Source organism: Mytilus galloprovincialis, chromosome 1, assembly GCF_965363235.1.
Source record: "Mytilus galloprovincialis chromosome 1, xbMytGall1.hap1.1, whole genome shotgun sequence".
NCBI lineage: Eukaryota > Metazoa > Mollusca > Bivalvia > Mytilida > Mytilidae > Mytilus > Mytilus galloprovincialis.
The window spans coordinates 52966408-52987130 of NC_134838.1; the positions used below are offsets into that span (position 1 = coordinate 52966408).

General features: G+C 30.6%; 1 protein-coding gene across 1 annotated transcript; it reads right to left on the reverse strand.

The window, feature by feature from the left end:
- Window positions 1-7238: 7238 nt before the first annotated feature.
- On the reverse strand, window positions 7239-11994 carry LOC143078086 (uncharacterized). The gene is made up of 3 exons (XM_076253066.1): window positions 11958-11994; window positions 10903-10970; window positions 7239-8256 (listed from the first exon to the last, which is right to left on the reverse strand). Exons 2-3 carry the CDS (start codon window positions 10958-10960, stop codon window positions 7307-7309), a joined length of 1008 nt encoding a protein of 335 aa, XP_076109181.1. The 5' UTR covers window positions 10961-10970; window positions 11958-11994; the 3' UTR covers window positions 7239-7306.
- Window positions 11995-20723: the final 8729 nt, after the last annotated feature.

The following is a 20723-nucleotide window of genomic DNA, read 5'->3' on the forward strand; positions in this document are numbered from 1 at the left end:
AAGTTAGGTAAATTTATTCAATATTTAAATTTTAAACGGTCGTGAATAAAAATGCGTGTGTGTTTTCTAATCATAAAGCATGATTTTCAATACTTGCAGCTCACAACAATCGTAAAATGATTTACAATAATCACAACAAAATTTAATTACAATTATATTAATGTTGATTATTTTATATTGTTTTAGTATGGATTTAGAAGTCTTTGCTTATAGTTTGTATAGTAATATATTCTCAAAGTGGAATGTTAGAATTTAAAAATAGATTCATTCGATAAATAAAATGTCCATCCGTAAATACTTGACGTTCTTGTTTATTGATATTATATATATTCAAAAGAATTTGAAAAAAAATACCAACAGGAACGTTTATTTTAAAATTTTAATCAAATTTTTATTTGTTTGTTTTAATAGTTTAACTTATAGCATCTACATATTTGTACTATGGTACTGTTTTGAAAATTGTATTCACTGTGTTGACCAACTATCCTTCACGTCTTGATTCATTCACATTAGATCACATTTCAAGAGCACACTATCGGTTTGCGTTCTAAAAAGTTCCGGATAAAATGTCAATGAATCCGGAGTCAAAACCTTTAATGTAGGCCGTTTGACATTCGAATTCAACTATAAGTTTAAGATATGTGATGACGCAAATGCGTATTCTTTTTTTTTCTATTTACTATTTCGTGCACTAAAATACTACTTGAATGCAATCCTATTTTAAAACTCACTCTTGAAAGCTTATTTTCGTTTTTGTTATCTATAAGATCAGGACACGGTAGAAAGAGCTTTACATGTTACTTTCAAGCACGGTCATCATTACTAACGGTATTCTAACCTCGAGTTGATTCTCTTTTGTTTCTTTTTTGAGTCACTGTAAACTTTCTATAAACTTTGACCTTTTCGAAAAGCTAAAGATTGTCTACCCAAGGAATAGATTCCTTAACTTTGTAATGTATTTAGCCGCCTTTTAACTTTTTTCATTCGAGCGTCACTGATGCTTTTTTTTTTGCGACTAATCTCGTGTCTGGCGTACATCATTTTAATTCTTGTATCTTTCTATATCTACATACCTTTTTATATAAATTGGTTATTTTAAAAGTGTGTACAGGTATTCATAAATTTCTGAATTAATAAATTCTTCAGCAAAACTAAGCTTCCCTGTAAAATCAGGAAACCTTAAAATTTGAGATGTTTTATGAGACCAAAAAAAGTCTCTTCACAAGAGTTCCCAATCAATTGCATGTCTCAGGTTTCACCGCATACAACATCTACCATGAGTAAAGACAGCTTCAAATACGAGTTGAGAACATAAAGGCATTCATGTAGGAAACAAAATATAAAGATATGATAGTTAAAATAAATGCATCCAGAATTCCAGATTATAAAGCAAACTTAGTGCTTAAATTTAAATTGCGATAGTTAAATTGTGCAATTTGCATAAGTCATCCGGTTAGTAGAAATCAGGATTTGCCAAAGGGTTATAATCGGAAAAATTATGTACATTCCCAAGTAATAGATAAAATAGCCGAGCTTTAAAATAACCATTCAAACAGAAGCTGTAAATATATACTTTCATCTGGCTTCTTCTATTCATAGTCAATTATTTCATTTCAAAAGCAAACACAAATTCAGCAATAATCTTTTGGTGACCCGGCACCAGCAGTCAGCGGTCTTAGGTTCATGTATTGCTTTTCTTTTTTTAAAGAAAGCAACTTGTTTTGTAGGTTGCAAGGATGTATTCAGATCTAATTGCTATTACTATGTTTCATTTACAAATGAATATTTAAAAATACCAAAGCAGAGTATCTTGTCGTATAAAGTGCTTATTTCTTTATTGCAACTCAAAATATGCTGACTTCAATAATTGTCATTATTGTTGGTTTTTACAGATTTCTTTGATTTTAGTTAAATTAATTAAATCAAATACGTTTGATAATAATATCAATTTTCTGTTTTCTGATCTAATATAAATACTAAAACCAGAATGTTCTCTCCTGAGTCTATGATGAAAATATACAATATCACGTGGTGAAATATTCAAACATATTTAGTTTGCATGTTAACGAGACAATGCATAATACCTCGTATAATTGACCTAGATACACACAGTGTACATCGGTCGTTTCAAAACAAAATTAATATAATTAAGTCGTCATTATTAGACTTCTTTAGAAACCAAAGCACTTATAACGTTCACATATGTTCTATGAAAAAACCATAAGGTTCTAATATTTTATATTTAAACGATTTATTGATTGCAAGTTAGTCTTTATAGTTTTACTTTCAAATTTTCTTTGGTTGTTACAATGTGCCAAATGTGGTAGCCTAGCCATCGAGCCCAAGAGACCTATCAAAGACGTAGATAACTACTTGTGTAAATGATAGTAAAATTGCGAGAGGTTCCGAGAATTTTATTTTGACTTCCATCCGAGAGATATCGAGTGGCCCATAAACACATTCAAAACTCGCCAATATATAAGCATGAACCCCTCAGGGGGTTCATGCACAAATGAATTTACTTTGGTAATACAAGAAGTTAATTTACAAAAGGTCCGGTATCGTTGATGGAACTTAACGTTTGCTAAAGACCTTTTCGATATTTGTAAATACCATATGTTGACCATTATTTGAAATAATGTGTTACGCATAGAACAAATAGCTTTTGGTTATGTTTTTACATTAAATTTCCAATCATTCCGGCCTTAATAATTCACAATGGCACTGATACAATTAAAATATTTAATTTTTGGACCGAATGAATATGTTGATAGAAGTGAGTAAACCTACAATAACATTTTGTTGTATAATTAAACAATGACTTATCTTGTATTACGTCGACTTTTATATGCCCTTTTATATTTTCCTATCGTATAAAAGAAACAAAGGGGTCAGATATCAACGACTATGCAAATATTATGATCAGACGAAACTTAAAATATTAACAGAAACAGTTCAGTTCAAATCATGTCCTATTTTTTTCTGTTTTTTTTTTTTTTTTTATTCTTATTACATGCCACCAAACTTAAATGTTAGGGTACCCATCATAATATCGAAGGAAGAAACGACGTCAATTGTCTTATAAAACATGTAAGACCGACAAATAAGTAAAACAATTTAAGATTGTAAAGTTAGTATTTTACAGAATATCATTTTCAAAGTCATGAATGAGTAAGTTATAAACATACTAATGCGGCGTTATTTTAGAAATGGACAGACGGAAAGCACATGGTTAATAGATAAGTATCATGCACTAAAAATATATACAAAATAGACAAAATACTGGAATTAACGGTCTAAAATATCTTGTTGCTATTATAACACAGATTTAAACATTGTTGTGACGTCATTCAATTGTTTACCCGTTCTTTATTTCAGTGATTGGACTATCATTTACCTGTAAGAAACCATTATGTTACATTTAGCTGTCTAATATTTTTAAGAATAAATCTCCTCTTTCTTATAAATATAGGACAGTTTAAGGTAGAATAACTGATTCTTACAGGTAAATGATAGTTCATTCCCTGAAATAAAAAAAAAATAATTACCTTAATTGTTTTCTTCAAGGTAACAAAACTCCAATAAAAGAACAAATGACAATTAAAAAAAAACCATTTCAATACAATAATTTTGTCACCAACCAAAACGGTTTCTATAGGAAAACATCACTTTTCAAATTGATTTTTAACACTACCAATACTTTTATCACAGCCACTTTTCTCATGATTTTGGTTGTTTTTTTTAAGTCTTGTACTATTGCTTTAATATGAATACACTTCGCTTATGAACGGCGATGACTATGGGAAGCAGAATTAAGGAAGACATTATCGCATATCTATCAAACAAACCGATTGTGTGTCCGATTCGCACTTTGTTCGCAGTGATCGTTTTATAAAACATTTTTTTTCGAAATAAAATCGAGACAAAATTACGTTTCGGTAACATTCAAAAAGCACAATGGACTCAATACACAAATTAACGAGAAAAAAAAGAAACACGACCTTGCAGAAATTAAAAAAAAACAGAAAAGGGGGGTGTATTTTGGTGGTAACGTTTAGGAAAACAACAATAATAAAATTAACGGTACCAATTTCTTGCACCAGATGCAATAACAGTCTCTTGAAAATTCCAACGAAAGAATATAACTAATTGCATGTTGTTACCCTTCGTTTGTCATATTAATTATATATTTGAAATAAAATCGACTGTGGTGCACTCGATAAGGTTCCATAAGATCCTGTCTTCATATGCTATTCTTTTTTTTTCTCTCATTTACTTAGTAAAAAATAAAACCCGAGAAGAAACATCTGATTTTAATCCAAAGTGTGAAACAACACAATCACTAATAACGACATTTCTTTCTCCGTTTTTGCATTAAGACTATACTTTCATCACGTTGTCCATTTTGAAACACAAAACGCATGTAAAGGTAATCACGGAAACTATGAACGGAAAATACGAGAAGTCCCTGCGCACGCAAAAATCATGATACGCATACGCTGTGCCATGTATCAATACATGTTGTTTACCTTCAGCTGTACTTTCTTTTTGTCTTTTTTTTTTATGTTGAGCTACTGTTTAAAGGGGCCAACATGTAGGATATATTTTAATGTAAGAAAAGTTTATTCACAAAACAATTTTCATACTTGATGAAAATAAATCTTTGCTTGCTTTTACTTTTGATTGACCTTTTCGCCGTGTTAAACATTGTTTTAAGTAAGATATAAGCCTCTAGCAGTCCATTATGTAAAATAATTATCTGATAATACCCAAACGTCACATTTATAAAGAGAACAAACCATTTTATTCTAAGGGTTCAATGCTTGTACAATTGCAGAGACCAAAAAATATGAACTGCTTTTGCTGATTTTTTCATTGAATACATGTGTAACAATTATTATTGACTATTATCTTATGACTAAATATATTCAATATTCTACAGAAAGAACCAAACATCAGTTGGCTAAAAACCACAATTACTACAAATACATCTCATGAGATCTAATATGAATCCCTACCCTTAGGTTTTTCGCGAGGTCTAGGGTGAGAGGGGAAACATCTTTAGATTTTTACGTAGTGTTTTGTTTTCGGTTATTTGTCTTTTTCTTTTTTTATGTAGACGAAACGCGCGTCTGGCGTATCAAATTATAATCTGTTACCTTTGATAACTATTTACACCACTGGGTCGATGCCACTGCTAGTGGACGTTTCGTTCCCCAGGGTATCACAAGCCCAGCGGTCAGCACTTTGGTGTTGACATGAATATCAATTAAATGGTAATTTTTATAAATTTCCTGTTTACCAAACTAAGAATTTTTCGAATACCAAGGATTTTCTAATCCAAGGCATAGATTACCCGTATTAGGCATAACGTTTTGAAATTTCGGGTCATCATTGCTCTTTATCTTCGTACTTGTTTGGCTTTATAGCTAGTTTGTTCTGAGCGTCACTGATGAGTCTTATGTAGACGAAACGCGCATCTGGCGTAATTATAATCCTGGTACCTTTGATAATTATTGGCTATGGCGATTCAGATCATTTTCACGAATGTCACCATCAAAATAAGATTATTTACGGGTTTGAATAAACATGAGCAATACTACGATTGTCACATGAAGAGCAGGAACTGCTGAACCTTCTAGAGCACCTGACACCATCACCAGTTTTTGATAGAGTTCGTTTTGCTTAGTCTTTAGTTTTCTATGTTGTGTCTATGTTGTATTATTGTTTGTCCTTTTGTCTTTTTCTCTTTTGTCATGGTGTTGTTAGTTTACAACACTAGCAGTGACATGTATGCATTAGCATATAAAATTTATTATTAATTATTTTACCATCACGAATTGGTTGATCCATACAATGTGTCTTTGTCCAAACTAACTAAGGACATTTTGACCACGTGTTAGAGTGTGGTTTGTCATTACGTCGTCTAATCTTTTAATTACCGAACGTGACTTATTCCTTATTGTGACTGTGTTGCTGATAGTGAATTTGCATTGCTATATAAGACGTGTCACGGTATTTTCCAACCGAAATTTATGTATTTAGTTTTGAGGTAATATTTGTTATTCTCATTTAATTTTGTCAAATTATTATCGTTTGTAGTTGTAAATTCAAATGTGACGTCACTTAAATTTGTGCGTTTATCGATTTGGCTAACGCGGTTGTTGATTTCTGTATGCTGGTTTAAATTATTTACCTATTTGTTTTATTTCGTAGTTAGTCACCGGTTTTATCATTTATATCTATTATAAAGTCATTTTATAAAATTACTGTTTGCAAAAGTATGAACTATTCTAAATGATAAGGATGTTCGTATCCCAGGCAAAAAAACCAAGCCGTATTTGGATAAACTTTGTGGAACTTGTGGTCCTCAATGTTCTTCAACTTTGTACTTTATTTTGGCTTTTCATCAGAGCGTCACTGGTTAGTCTTGTGTTTACGAAGCGTGCGTCTGGCGTATTAAATTTTAAACCTGTCACCTTTTGTTATCTATAATTCGTGTGTTTCTCTGTCCTATACATGCTATATGTTCTCCCATTTACTGTATTGTAGTCCTATCATGTAAGGGTGTCATTTTAATGTTATATTTAACATTGCCATAAAAACGGAAGGTTTGGCATGCCACAAAACAAGGTTCAACCCACCATTAAAATGTCCTGTATTAAGTCAGGAAAATGGCCATTGTTACATTATAGTTCGTTTCTGTGTGTGTTACATTTTAATGTTGTGTTTCTGTTGAGTTTTAGTTTGTTACCCGAATTTGTGTTTTTTTTTTCTCAATCCATTTATGAACTTCAAACAGCGGTTTACTATTTTTGCCTTTATTAACCGCACCAAAAGGCCAACATAAAGGCTTACACAATATGATATGATTACATTTTGCATGTCTTTTGTGCTTTATGCTAACGTGTGTATCATATGGTTTATTGACAATACATAATCATTTACGCTTCATTTATTTTTTTTAATTTACGGGAGCGGTTACCATACATATAATGTCCTTTATAGGTTTTTGTAATATCTTTATTTCGAAATATTCTTCCTTTTTTAATGACAAAGTTCAGAGTTACCAATATAACTTGACTGTCATATTTATGTTATTTTCTATACGTGTATTTTTATCTGTCTATATGGTGTAGATATCTTATGATAATGATTGTCTCGACGTCTTAACTATTCAATGTTTTTGAATGATTCTCAACATATTTACAACAAGACTATTTGTATTTAATATTTTATTCATTTCATGATAAAACAAAAATCGATTTCCGTAAAAAGATGGATTTCTTCAAAGTTCTAATTATGTTCATCCTGAGTATCCTTTAGATGGCCTTCTTCTGCAAAGCCTGTGACATTTAACAGTGGTACAGTATTTGCTTGGTGCACAATCTGAATCAGTATGACATAGTTTACTACATTCACTGCGGTCTCCTACTACAGACTGAGAAACGATAATTGAACCAGATGATCCAACTGATCCTACTCGTCTAGAAGAAATGGTGTCCAATGCATCGATGCCACTACGTCTAGATGTGAGTGTGTCCAATGCATTAATGCCACTTCGTCTAGCTGAGATAGCGTCAAGAATATCAGAACCTGTGTGACCAGACATTGAACCACTGCTACCAATAGTTTCCAAGTGACCATTGTTAGATAGACCCACACGTCCGGTTAAAGACTGACCTGAACCAATTAGGCTACCAGATGATAATTGAACGCAATAGCTGTTGCATCCTTCGTGGATACATTTATGTCCTGACGCACATAGTTTATTTTCTCCACATCCATAACTGCATTTTGAACCATCAATGCTTGACAGTCTTGAAATGTCAGATGATGAACCTCTAATAATTTCTGAAACTGTATTTCCAGTTCCACTTCTTATAGACCCTGACAATCCAGATTCACCAATGACACTTCCAGATGAAACTTGGACACAATAACTGTCACATCCATCGCGTACACATTTCTGTCCTAGGTTGCATAATTTATCTACTCCACACTCGTAATGACAGTTTTTGTTTATACCATCATTGCTTGCTATACCTGCAGAATTCTGAAATGAAGAGCTTCTTATAATTTCAGAGACAGCTGAACTTCTTCTGTCAGATCCTGCTCGTCTATTTGCATCAATTACATCCAACAAAGTAAGTGACTCTCCTCGGTGACCTCCAATGTCTCTACCAACTCCATTCTCAAGCTGTAATACCTTGTTTACTCTATGTAGACCTAATTTCTTTTCTGTAGGTGTATAGGCTGTAAAAAATGTACGAGCTTTGTGAAAGAAGTAATAGCTGTTTTAAAATCGTTTTAGGGACGGTGCAATATTTATCAAGCAGAGGGGACCGGTGCATATCACAAAACCTGTTTGGAAAAAAGTATTGTCCCATGCTGATGTGATAGGAAAAAAAGTTATGTCCCATGACCTCTATTCATGAAAAAAGTATGTGTCCCATGAATATCATGAATATATTGAGTGAATAAAAACACAATCTGTACCTTAAATAACGTAAAGCAACAATATTTATTGTGATATAAATGTTTTTGACAATCATTTTAACATTCTCGACTAGTCTTGACCTTCAAATTTAGTTTTGACTGGTGTAAATCAGCCCATCTAACTAAATTAAATATTGATCTTACAAAATTCAAGCTTATTAGGTAGTTTGATTTATTCCTGTGAAATGAAAGAATTTAATTTTACAATAGGTAAAAATAAAAATTATTATATAAATTCAGATAGGCATCTTTAATTTTTTTTATAACTTTTTCAAATCAACTTGGATTTTCATCAAACTATGCAGCTATCTTAGATATATATTAAGCTTACTGAATCCCATGTCATTTAGTTTTTGTTGTATTGCTGTAAAATTTAAGAATTAAAGTAATCTTGGTAAAAAAAAAAAGCTAAGATTTGCAATTAAGATAGGCATCTTTAATTTTTTTAATAACTTTTTCAAATCAACTTGGATTTGCATCAAACTATGCAGCTATCTTAGAGATATATTAAGCTTACTGAATCTTAGGTCATTTTGTTTTTTGTTTATTGCTGTCAAATTTAAGAATTAGATAAATCTAGGTCAAAAAAGCTAGAATTTGCAGTTCGAACAAAAAAGAGATAGTACACTTTACAATTTAATTGTTAAATTTGACAGCAATACAACAAAAAAACATAAATGACCTGGGATTTAGTAAGCTTAATATATATCAAAGATAGCTGCATAGTTTGATGAAAATCCAAGTTGATTTGAAAAAGTTATTAAAATAATTAAAGTGTACTATCTCTATTTTGTTCGAAATGCAAATTCTAGCTTTTTTTATCTAGATTAATTTAATTCTTAAATTTGACAGCAATACAACAAAAAACAAAATGACCTGGGATTCAGTAAGCTTAATATATATCTAAGATAGCTGCTTAGTTTGATGATGATCCAAGTTGACTTGAAAAAGTTAATAAAAAAATTAAAGTGTACTATCTCTATTTTGTTCGAATTGCAAATTCTACCTTTTTTGACCTAGAATAATTTAATTGTTAAATTTGACAGCAATACAACAAAAAACAAAAATGACCTGGGATTCAGTAAGCTTAATATATATCTAAGATAGCTGCATAGTTTGATGAAAATCCAAGTTGTTTTGAAAAAGTAATTAAAAAAATTAAAGTATACTATCTCTATTTTGTCTGAATTGCAAATCCTAGCTTTTTTTTTACCAAGATTACTGTAATTCTTAAATTTTACAGCAATACAACAAAAAACTAAATGACATGGGATTCAGTAAGCTTAATATATATTTAAGATAGCTGCATAGTTTGATGAAAATCCAAGTTGATTTGAAAAAGTTATTAAAATAATTAAAGTGTACTATCTCTATTTTGTTCGAAATGCAAATTCTAGCTTTTTTTACCTAGATTAATTTAATTCTTGAATTTGACAGCAATACAACAAAAAACAAAAAGACCTGGGATTCAGTAAGCTAAATATATATCGAAGATATCTGCATAGTTTGATGAAAATCCAAGTTGATTTGAAAAAGTTATAAAAAAAATTAAAGATGCCTATCTGAATTTATATAATAATTTTTTTTTTTACCTATTGTAAAATTAAATTCTTTCATTTCACAGGAATAAATCAAACTACCTAATAAGCTTGAATTTTGTAAGATCAATATTTAATTTAGTTAGATGGGCTGATTTACACCAGTCAAAAATAAAATTGTTTATCATATTCTGTTTCTGTTTGAATGTTTCTTGTGTGTATTTTTGGGCTAATTAAAATAAAATGTTTACTACTTATGCATTTGAAAAAAGTGTATGTCCCATGCATTAAGATAATGATAAATCATCAGGTCCCACTACTTTGCACGTTGAAAAAAGTACATGTCCCCTTACCATTTGCACCGGTCCCCCCTGCTTGATAAATGATGCACCGTCCCTTAAAGCGTGCCTGTTTAATGAGAATACAGCAAAACTATCATCTTGATACTGTGTTATTTTCATTATTATGTATATACATGTCTATCAATGATAAGTTAGGTTGACATCGATATGGTCATATTCATAAATTAACTGCCAAACTTACATTAAAAAACTTCGAACATCTGTTGACCTCAAATTCAAACTTGATTTTAGCACTTAGATTTGAGCTTTTCGGCTGGGTCTTTTTTAGACGATATGCGGGTCTTGTTTACAGAATTAAAAGTGTGGTATCTTTGTGGAATTGTATCTTAACTGCGTCAGACATATTTGTGTAAAAACAAAGCTCATCAAAGGTACCAGACTTAACATAATTGTGTACGCCAGATGTCGTTTACACAATATGCATCCATAATGCTGGTATCAAAACTGTTTGAAAGCATAATAAAAGAAAATAATAGAAAAGGCGAAAATAACAAAATGCTTACCAGCTACTGACATTATAGTCAACAACATTGACAATGACATAGTTTCAAATCTCATCATTTTCAAGTGTCTGAAATATACAACATAATAGATATAGGAAGATAGCATGTTTTAAACATCTGTATAAAATATGTAGAAATTATGTAATAAAAAAAGGTGCGGGTTATAATTTAGACCTGCAAGCATTTTACTTCAGATGTTTTAGAATTTTACTTAGAAATTAATAGATCCGATTGACCAAACTTATTGTAGACAGCAATTCTCATTTATGTAGTAAAATATGAAGTTTAAATTTGTAAAATATATGTAATGGAATTATTTTTCAAACTCAAATAATAGAAAGTGATCCATTCAATAACAAATGCAAATACAAGTTTAAACTAAAAAGATTGGCAATGCATTGCATTCACCTGTTTAAAATCTGACATAGTACTAACAGATATGAATTTTCTTCAATATCACAATCATTTTCCGGTATTCTCAAAAATTCATTTAAAAAGAAAAAAACTTTAACTTCATACTTTTAAGTACAACATTTAGTTCAGGGATATACAAATTCAATAAAAAAACAATTGTGTTTTTTTTTTAACATAATACACGTTCAGCCGTAGTTAGGTATTCAAACAAACTGACTTCAAAAATACGTCATGTAATGTCTTATTCAATTTCATAAACAATTTAAACTGATCTGTATGATATTTCATGATATTTCTTTTTAAACACAAAATATATTAAAGAAAAGGTGTTTTTTTTTCTAGAATTCAATGATCTTGCTAATTTCATATTTTTTTTTGATTTTCAAAATTGTATCCTTTTGAAATGATTATATTTATGGTGTATTATAAATGTCATCACGTTACCAAACAATTACTACGTACCTATTTATAAGCCTTGCATACTTAATTGATTTCAACAGATTTTCTCAATTTCTATTTAGTTTTTAAAATAATAAAGAGGCAAGTTGTCTATTTGAAATTAAAGTAATGTTAAATTGAAAAGAAATAGGTGAACACATTATAAATGATAATTATCTTAACATACACTTAAGCAATCTTACCTTATTTTGAAATAGTTATCAGTTTTTCGAATGAATGAATAATGTTTCCTAATTCAGAACTGTTCTTTTATACCATCTCAATGATTTGGTTTTTTTTAAATTGCATGTAAAACAAGGAAATATATTATTAAACCGCAAATGATGAATTTTGTAATTCTGTAATTTTTGTTTTGATTTAAATGTCAAACCAAATTTTATAAGATAGAACTGCACAGTATGCAAATTGAAAAAAAAACATATATGTACTTAATGGGTTAAAATGCACATAATATTTCATCTTGTTGCACACTCGGTTTTTAGTTACGTCATAATAGATACATGTACTTCAAAATTATGTTTTGATGTATTTATAATTTACATAAATACACATATTATAAATAAGGAGGTAGTCAGCGACTTGTACAGTTTTGATAAACAAACAATACTGTTTCTATTTCCTCAAATAATACGTAGCGAACAGTACCTGTATTTTTATTAAGATAAATGTATGTATATAAAATATGTTAATAGATAGCTTTAAAAGGTAATGATATTTTTTTTAGGATTTTCCAACAATTGACTAATATGAACAAGTGTGACTTTTAGATGCAAAACAACAATAAAGGGGCTGCTCCTTTGCTTTTTGTGTGTATTTAGTTTTACGTGTACTGATTTTGTGTCATGAATATATACCCTATATCCTATATTTTTCTATTAAGTGCTAGTATGAAAAATACTCACAAATCAAAACACCCAATTGCCTAGTTGTTTTTTCACAACCAACGTGTTGATGAATGATCGTCTGTAAGAGTATCAACATGCAAGTAGGACACTTTTTAAGTGACATGAACAACAACTGAGACGCTCATTTTCGATAAATGTTATGTTCATAAAATGTTGAAGTAATTGAAAAAAATAGGATTTTCATTGATTGTCAAAGAACGTAATGTACATGCCTGTACCAAGTCAGGACTACAACAGTTGTTATCCATTTGTTTTTTCGAAAAACTAAGGATTTTCTTATCCAAGGCATAGATTATCTTAGTCGTATTTGGCACAACCTTTTGGAATTTTGGATCCTCAATGCCCTTCAACTTTGTACTTGTTTGGCTTTATAAATATTTTGATATGAGCGTCACTGATGAGTCTTATGTAGACTAAACGCGCGTCTGGCGTACTTAATTATAATCCTGGTACCAATGATAACTATTTACACCACTGGTTCGATGCCACTGCTGGTGGACGTTTCGTCCCCGAGTGTTTCACCAGCCCACTGGTCAACATTTCGGTGTTGTCATGAATATCAATTATGTGGTCATTTTTATAAATTTCCTGTTCACAAAACTTTGAATTTTTTCGAAAAACTAAGGATTTTCTTATCCCAGGCTATATTATCTTAGCCGTATTTGGTACAACCTTTTAGAATTTTGGATCCTAAATGCTCTTCAACTTTATACTTGTTTGGCTTCATAAATATTTTCATATGAGCGTCACTGATGAGTCTTATGTAAACGAAACGCGCGTCTGGCGTACTACATTATAATCCTGGTACCAATGATAACTATTTACACCACTGGGTCGATACCACTGCTGGTGGACGTTTCGTCCCCGAGGGTTTCACCAGCCCAGTAGTCAACATTTCGGTGTTGTCATGAATATGAATTATGTGGTCATTTTTATAAATTTCCTGTTCACAAAACTTTGAATTTTTTCGAAAAACTAAGGATTTTCCTATCCCAGGCATATATTACCTTAACCGTATTTGGCACAACCTTTTGGAATTTTGGATCCTAAATGCTCTTCAACTTTATACTTGTTTGGCTTTATAAATATTTTGATATGAGCGTCACTGATGAGTCTTAAGTAAACGAAACGCGCGTCTGGCGTACTACATTATAATCCTGGTACCTTTGATAACAATTTGATGTGATTAATCTTTTGATTTTGCCATTTGATTAGGGACCTTTCGTTTTGAATTTTCCGCTGAGTTAAGTATTTTTGTGATTTTATTTTTTACAAAAGGAGGGACTCGTTGTTACAGCTTGGCATATGTTATAGACCCTTCCACTATATATTTCAATTGCACTGAGACAATTAAAACATTTTAACTTTCGAACGGAATGTTGCTAGAGCAAAGTGAGCTAACCTACAATAAAACCCAAACTTAAACATTTGAAATTTCTACGTTATTGTTTCTTATACACATTTTTAAAAACTAAATATCGTTTTAGTCCATAGATATCAGGTGAAAAATATATACGTTTGATACTTATTTGGCATTCCAGGATGCGTGGTACTTTAGCTACTGTTGTCAAGTTTATGATTAAGTATGACTGTTACGTGTTTCGTCTGATCAGCGATAAAATGTTTGTTTTACGTATTGCACATTATGTTTTCAACAAAGGTAATGAATCATATTTGGTTAATATTTATTTGCTAAATTGTTTTCTGTGTAGTAGGCCCTTCAATTCCAATTTTGTTTTTGCTTCTTGCGTGAAAGTAAATGGTTTTTTTTTTTTTTTTTTTTTTTTTTGCAGTGTACTCGCATTTCGTGTAGGTAAAGTGTCTTTGTTTTCGTTTGTTATGCTTTTATAAAAGATCATAGTTTTTTAGTGTAGTTTTTTTTCAATTTCGACGTCAAAGATAATAAGTTTGATGTATGCCAAGTATACAAGTCTTTTATCTTTTTTATTAGTTTCAATTAGCTTGCTTTATTTGTATAATGCCTTATGATTATTTTGTTGTACAATTAAACGACGACTTTACTTGTATCCTGTCGATTTAAGACTTTAAAATAACCTTTTATATTTTCCTTTCTATAAAAAAGAAAGAAAGGGGTGGGATATCAACGAGTATGCAAATATATCACAAGAAACTTTACAAGTTAACAGAAGTAGTTCTTATTAAATCATGTCCTCTTTTGTTTTACTGCTCTTTTTATGTATTCAAATAACGCTAAACATAAATGCTACGGTACTCATCATGCTGTCGCAAAAAGAAAGAGGTCAATTTTCTTACAAAACATGTAAAAACAACAAATAAGTTAAACAATTTATGATGATAAAGTTTTTATTTTTACAGAATACAATTTTCGAAGTTATCAAAGAGTGAGCTATAAACAATGTACATGCGAATGCGGTGTTAGTTGAGAGATTGACAGACGGAAAGCACATGAGTAGTTAGATCATAATCAAGCACTTAAACTATACAAAACGTACTAGAAGTAATGGTCTAAAATATCTTGTAGCTATAACACCGGCGAAATTCAATTAATGATAAGGTGGAAAGCTTGCACGAAAATCTGATCATACCCAAACGTCACATTATAAAGAGAACAAGCTATTTTATTCAAATGATTCAGAATGCTTGTACACTTGGAGGGAAAATAAAATATGAACTACTTTTGCTGATCTTACATCTGTGTCCATGTGTAACAAATCGTATCGACTATTAACTTTTAACTAAATATATTCATATATTCTGCAGCGAGTACAAAATAGCAGTTGTGTAGAAACCACATGTATAACAAAAATCTCTGACGGGTCTATATTTTTTTAATTTGTCTGTCCCTGGTCTTATCTTTCGGCAACTTTAGAGTCAAATGGGCAACAGCATTGCTTACCAACTAATTTCAAGATATTTCATCAACCTAACTATGGCTTATCTTTCAGATCTGAGACAAATTTTGTTTTAAATTGACGATTCTTCTTCAATCTTATTATAGTTGTCATATTATTTACTGCTTCGTTTTAGGTGTTTATAGCAGAAATCTTTCAGGACTTTTTTTAACGGAGGTAATCATCATCTATAACCAAATGATCAGGTCAGGAAGCACATTTACAGTACAAACTTCTATGAAAAGGAAATATTTATTCAAGATATTCATTTGAAACAAGACATGTTATATTGTTTTCAGCTATACTAAGCATTTTCATTCTCATTTTTTTTTGTGACCTTAACTACCCACTACCCACTTGGTCCGAGACCACAATTATTTCGTAGTGCATTTCTTTTAGACAATAAATGCAAATTTAAAAAATCCCACCTGCGCTTTCTCAATAAAAATTTTACAGTGTATTGTACTACTTTTGGGACAAATAATATCAAAATTATAGAAAACTTTATCGGCTCTAACTCAAAATATGGACAATTTTATGTTAAGGGGGTCTTGAAATCTTTTGACATTTTCCAAAGTGCTAAATTTTAACCTTTTTCAACAGGACCAAATCACTACTTTACTTTAAAATTCATTACCAAAATTTGACAGTGTCATTTCATCCCTTGACTAACTATTTTAGGCATCTAACATGGAAAAATACATTTGGAAGGGGTATTAAAAAAAATGGCAAGTAACACACTGTCCACACTAGGGACTACATTCGACAATTGTGGTCTAGGACAACTTATATTAGTTTAACTAAATTTCTACAAGTGTATCTCAAAACATCACATAGCAACAACAATTTGCAATTATTTGTCATTAAAGTTTCTTGTGGAAACAGTTTGGACCTTGACTTTTTAACTTGTTACATAACATAAATAGGTGTAGTTCTCCTCAACATGTCTTCAACAAGACAGGGTTTATCATAAACCAAAAATAAATAAAAAATGACGATCATCAAACACAATTTGAACTTTTTTGGTTAAAGTGAACTTTTTGTCGTTTTTCGTTTTTTTCGTTTCGTTCAAATACAAAAGTCTTCTTATATTTGAATCCGGAAACAAATGGTTCATGACACAGAGACAAAAGAATGGATGGATAAAGCAATGACTAAAGGTTCCTGATATTTATAGTAGATTATAACTACTATTATCTCCAAAACTAAGATTTTGTTCACAGTACCTTTCACGTACTTATTGTTTAAATACTTCTGAAATCAAACGGACCTTTTATACACATTTTTAGAATAACATTCTTGTTATTGCAGAGATGTCCGATTTTTTTTTTTTTTTTTATATTTCTAAAGCCGACAACTGTAACCACATATTTCACCTATTCAGTCATAAATTCTTTTATAACCTAAATTTAAACATAACAATAACACATAAAGTTAAATTACATAATTAAGCTGGCATTGGTAGATTATTAAAAAAAATTTACAATGTAATGAAATAATAGTTTATTCTATAAGACCGGCTTATATCCTGCATTTTCTACATAAGGAAATGCATGTACTAAGTATGAAAAATTAACCTTTTTTTCATTCGTTTGATGTCTGAGTCATTTGATTTTGCCATTCGTTTGTTGACGTTCTGTCTTGAGTTTTCTTTTAAGTACGGTAGCTTTGTTATTTTACCTTTTTCTCATATACTTTCATAATATAGCGACTTCTTGTTTGAAACCTTTTCTATCACAGTTATATCACTTGTACAAAAGGGAAGTGTGCATTTCATTGTAAAATCTGTCGTGAAGTTTAATATGTGTTTTTTAAATAGTGGATGTATTACTGAACATGGCCTTGTGTTCACTTTCATGCTTACACTCTAAAATGCAAAATGTGCTATTTAAGCGTCTATCATGATAACGATAATCATGGATTGCCCCTTAGCAAAACCTATCATTATACATATGTATCTGTATGTGTTTTGTCAACTGTAATATCACACCGAAATGCTTAAATAGAAACAATGAAATATGATATTAATGGGAAATTCCTGCCAGTTCAGTTTTTTTTTTATAAAGGAATCGATCCTATAAATATTATCAACGTTCTTCAACACAAAGAGAAAACGTTTAAAATTGCACTTTATTTTCAAAATCACTGATGTCCCTTTGTGTCCTAAATTTACACCAAAACCATGGCACATAACGTTTTTGATTACATATTAATCCGACATTGCTAGATTAATACACAATTTTTTACTGCTGTGCATGTAACTCATTTTTTTTTAACTTATTACCTATTATGTCTGTTTGGGTATTATTTTTGCTCACACATTGTTGTCTATAGAAATAGATATAACAAAAATTCCATTATGACAAATGGACTTTTATGCGACTGTTATACAAGAGAGAAGATAAGCTATTAATCTAAACAGATTTAATTCATCATTTTCTACATAAAGAAATTCCTGTTCTATGTAGGGGATTATGACAGTTGTTTCCCATTCGTTTGATGTGCTTGACCCTATGCTATTTTCATTTGATAAGGGGCATTCCATTTTAAATTTCTTTTGGAATTCGGTATTTTAATCTTCTTAAGTTTACTTTCTTGGAAGTGACATTTGTCATATAAAATCCTCTAAGCAGAAAATGAGACAACATTAATGGGTTCATTCATAATGGATTATTTTTTTTAAAGCATCTGTTGGTTTTGCCTTGGTCAGTCATGTAATCTATCGAATAGTACTTATTACCGAGTCTGGACTAATATAAACAACACGGTGGCTTCAACGTGTAGTTCATTATTTGTTTACCTCTTCGGAGAACCTGAGATCACCCAAGATTTTGATGAGGTTAGTTTTGCTCAGTCTTCAGTTTTCGATGTTGTGTTTTTTGTACTTTTGTTTGAAGGTGATTTTTTTTACACTCTCAAGATTGATCGAAATTCGAAGACATTGACTATAGCCTAGTTAATAGGGCTATGATACATAATAGTAAAGTCAATATGATCTCAAAAACTTAATGGATCTTGCCATTAGCGATATGATAAACTACACATATTTCGTGTCCTTATTTTTTCCTCCCATGTTAACTAAATATATACTGACCACCCCCTGTTACACTACCGCAAGTTTTATTCCTTTATTCACTTATCGTGAGTGCCGTTTTTTTGCGTTTACTTCAACCATTTGGAGATTGTCCATGTATCTACGTTATAAGCATGTATAGTATCCTACAATTGTATGCACAAAGAAATAAATAAATGTCACGTGAGCGCTTTTTCCACAAAAAAAGTATGTATGCTTCATAACAAAACATAAAACGAGTAGGGGGTCATTGCAGTTGCTGTGAAAAGGTATACTGGTTCTGACCCACATGTGGTACAAATCCGATGGTAATATAAATAAGAAAATGTGATATGAATGCCAGTGAAACAAGAAAAGAAGAGCGAAAGATACTGGAGGGACGGTAAAAGTCATAGATCGAAAAAAAAAAACTGACAATGCCATGGCTAAAAATAATCCATCAAAGTCAAACTGTATAAAAGAGTAAATATATTTTTATAATGTTTAAGGTGACGGACGGATTTATATATTTTCTAAAACTGATTCCCTGAACACACGCTCATCCTTTAAATATAATTGTACTTTTTTATTTATATTATAAGTTTTGTTAATATTATTATCAAAACAATTTAGCTTGGGTAAATTAAAAAATCACAAAAGAGCTATCTGGACGTAATCATATGTTTCTGATTAAGACATGTTCATGATGTTTTGACTTTGTTCATTACTTTGTCATCGATGGATAAGCCCAACATAAATGATTGTGTTTTAATGTGTCTTATTTATTGTTATTACATCTTCCTTTCAGCATTATTTTATAAATATTGGTAATTGCTGAAAATTGCCATATCTATACTTTCCTCATTTGTTTCTTTAAAGTTTTTGGTTCGAAATATTCTTCCTTTTTTAATGAAAAAGATCAAATTGAACCATAAAACTTCAAATCGGCTATCTTTAGTTATGCTATTGTTAATGTACGTGTATTTTATATCTGTTTGTATGGTGTAATTTTTTTATGATTATAATTGCCTCAATGTCTTAACCGTTTTATAGTTTTGGGTGATTTTAAACATTTTTACAACAAGACTAATTGTATTTAACATTTTATTTATTTCATAATGAAAAAAACCAATTTGGGTAAAAAAATTGTGGATTTCTTCAAAGTTCTTATTATATTCATCCTGAATAACCTTTAGATGGCCTTCTTCTACAAAGCCTGTGACATTTAACAGTGGTACAGTATTTGGTTGTTGGACAATCTGAATCAGTATGACATAGTTTACTATATTCACTGCGGCCTCCTTTTACTGACTGAGAAACGATAATTGAACCAGATGATCTAACTGATCCTACTCGTCTAGAAGCAAATTTTATAAGATAAAACTGCACAGTATGCAAATTAAAAAAAGATATATATGTACGTAGTGGGTTCAAATGCACATTATATTTCCTCTTGAAACACACTTGTTTTTTTAGTTACGTCATTGAAGATGTTTGTATTACAAAATAATGTTTTGATATATTAATACATATATTTTCATATTATAAATACTGTTAGCGCCAGAGAATTGTACAGTTTTAATAAACAAACAGTACTGTTTCTATTTCCTTAAATGATACGACAAACTTTACTTGAAAATATTTTTATTTTATGTTTATACTTGTAAAAAATTGAAAAGACAGCTTCACTCGCGATCGTCAATGATAATTTTATGATGACCCCTTAAATGATTATCTTACAATTAGAAGATGAAGGGTTAGATAAAAAAAAAAAGCCAAAATTCAAAGCACCCATGCAAACTCAATTGCTTGATTTATTATTGCAACAACCTTATTGATGAATGTTCGCCTCCTTATGTATTATCATGCAAGCTGTAATACTACCTTTGTATGGTTTTGAACAAAAGGCTCATCATTTTAACGAGGCTATAATTATGTACGCCGGTCATAAGTCTGTTTTGATGGGACATTTTCGGAATCATTTTGAACAAATCTGTCGTCATCTGTGAAACATATATTCGATAACGGTTATTAAGTGACAGAACATCATTTTTAAAGTGAATGGTGCAGTTGGTTGTTAAGGCTAGCCTCTTTTCATTCTATCTGAGAAGCTCCTGT

What these genes read in the sequence shown, in the direction of transcription:
- LOC143078086 (XM_076253066.1), bottom strand. Translation starts at nt 10,960, where the DNA reads ATGATGAGATTTGAAACTATGTCATTGTCAATGTTGTTGACTATAATG. An exon ending in GACTATAATGTCAGTAGCTG is followed by an intron (nt 8,257 to 10,902) that starts GTAAGCATTTTG and finishes CATTTTTTACAG; the next exon opens with CCTATACACCTACAGAAAAG.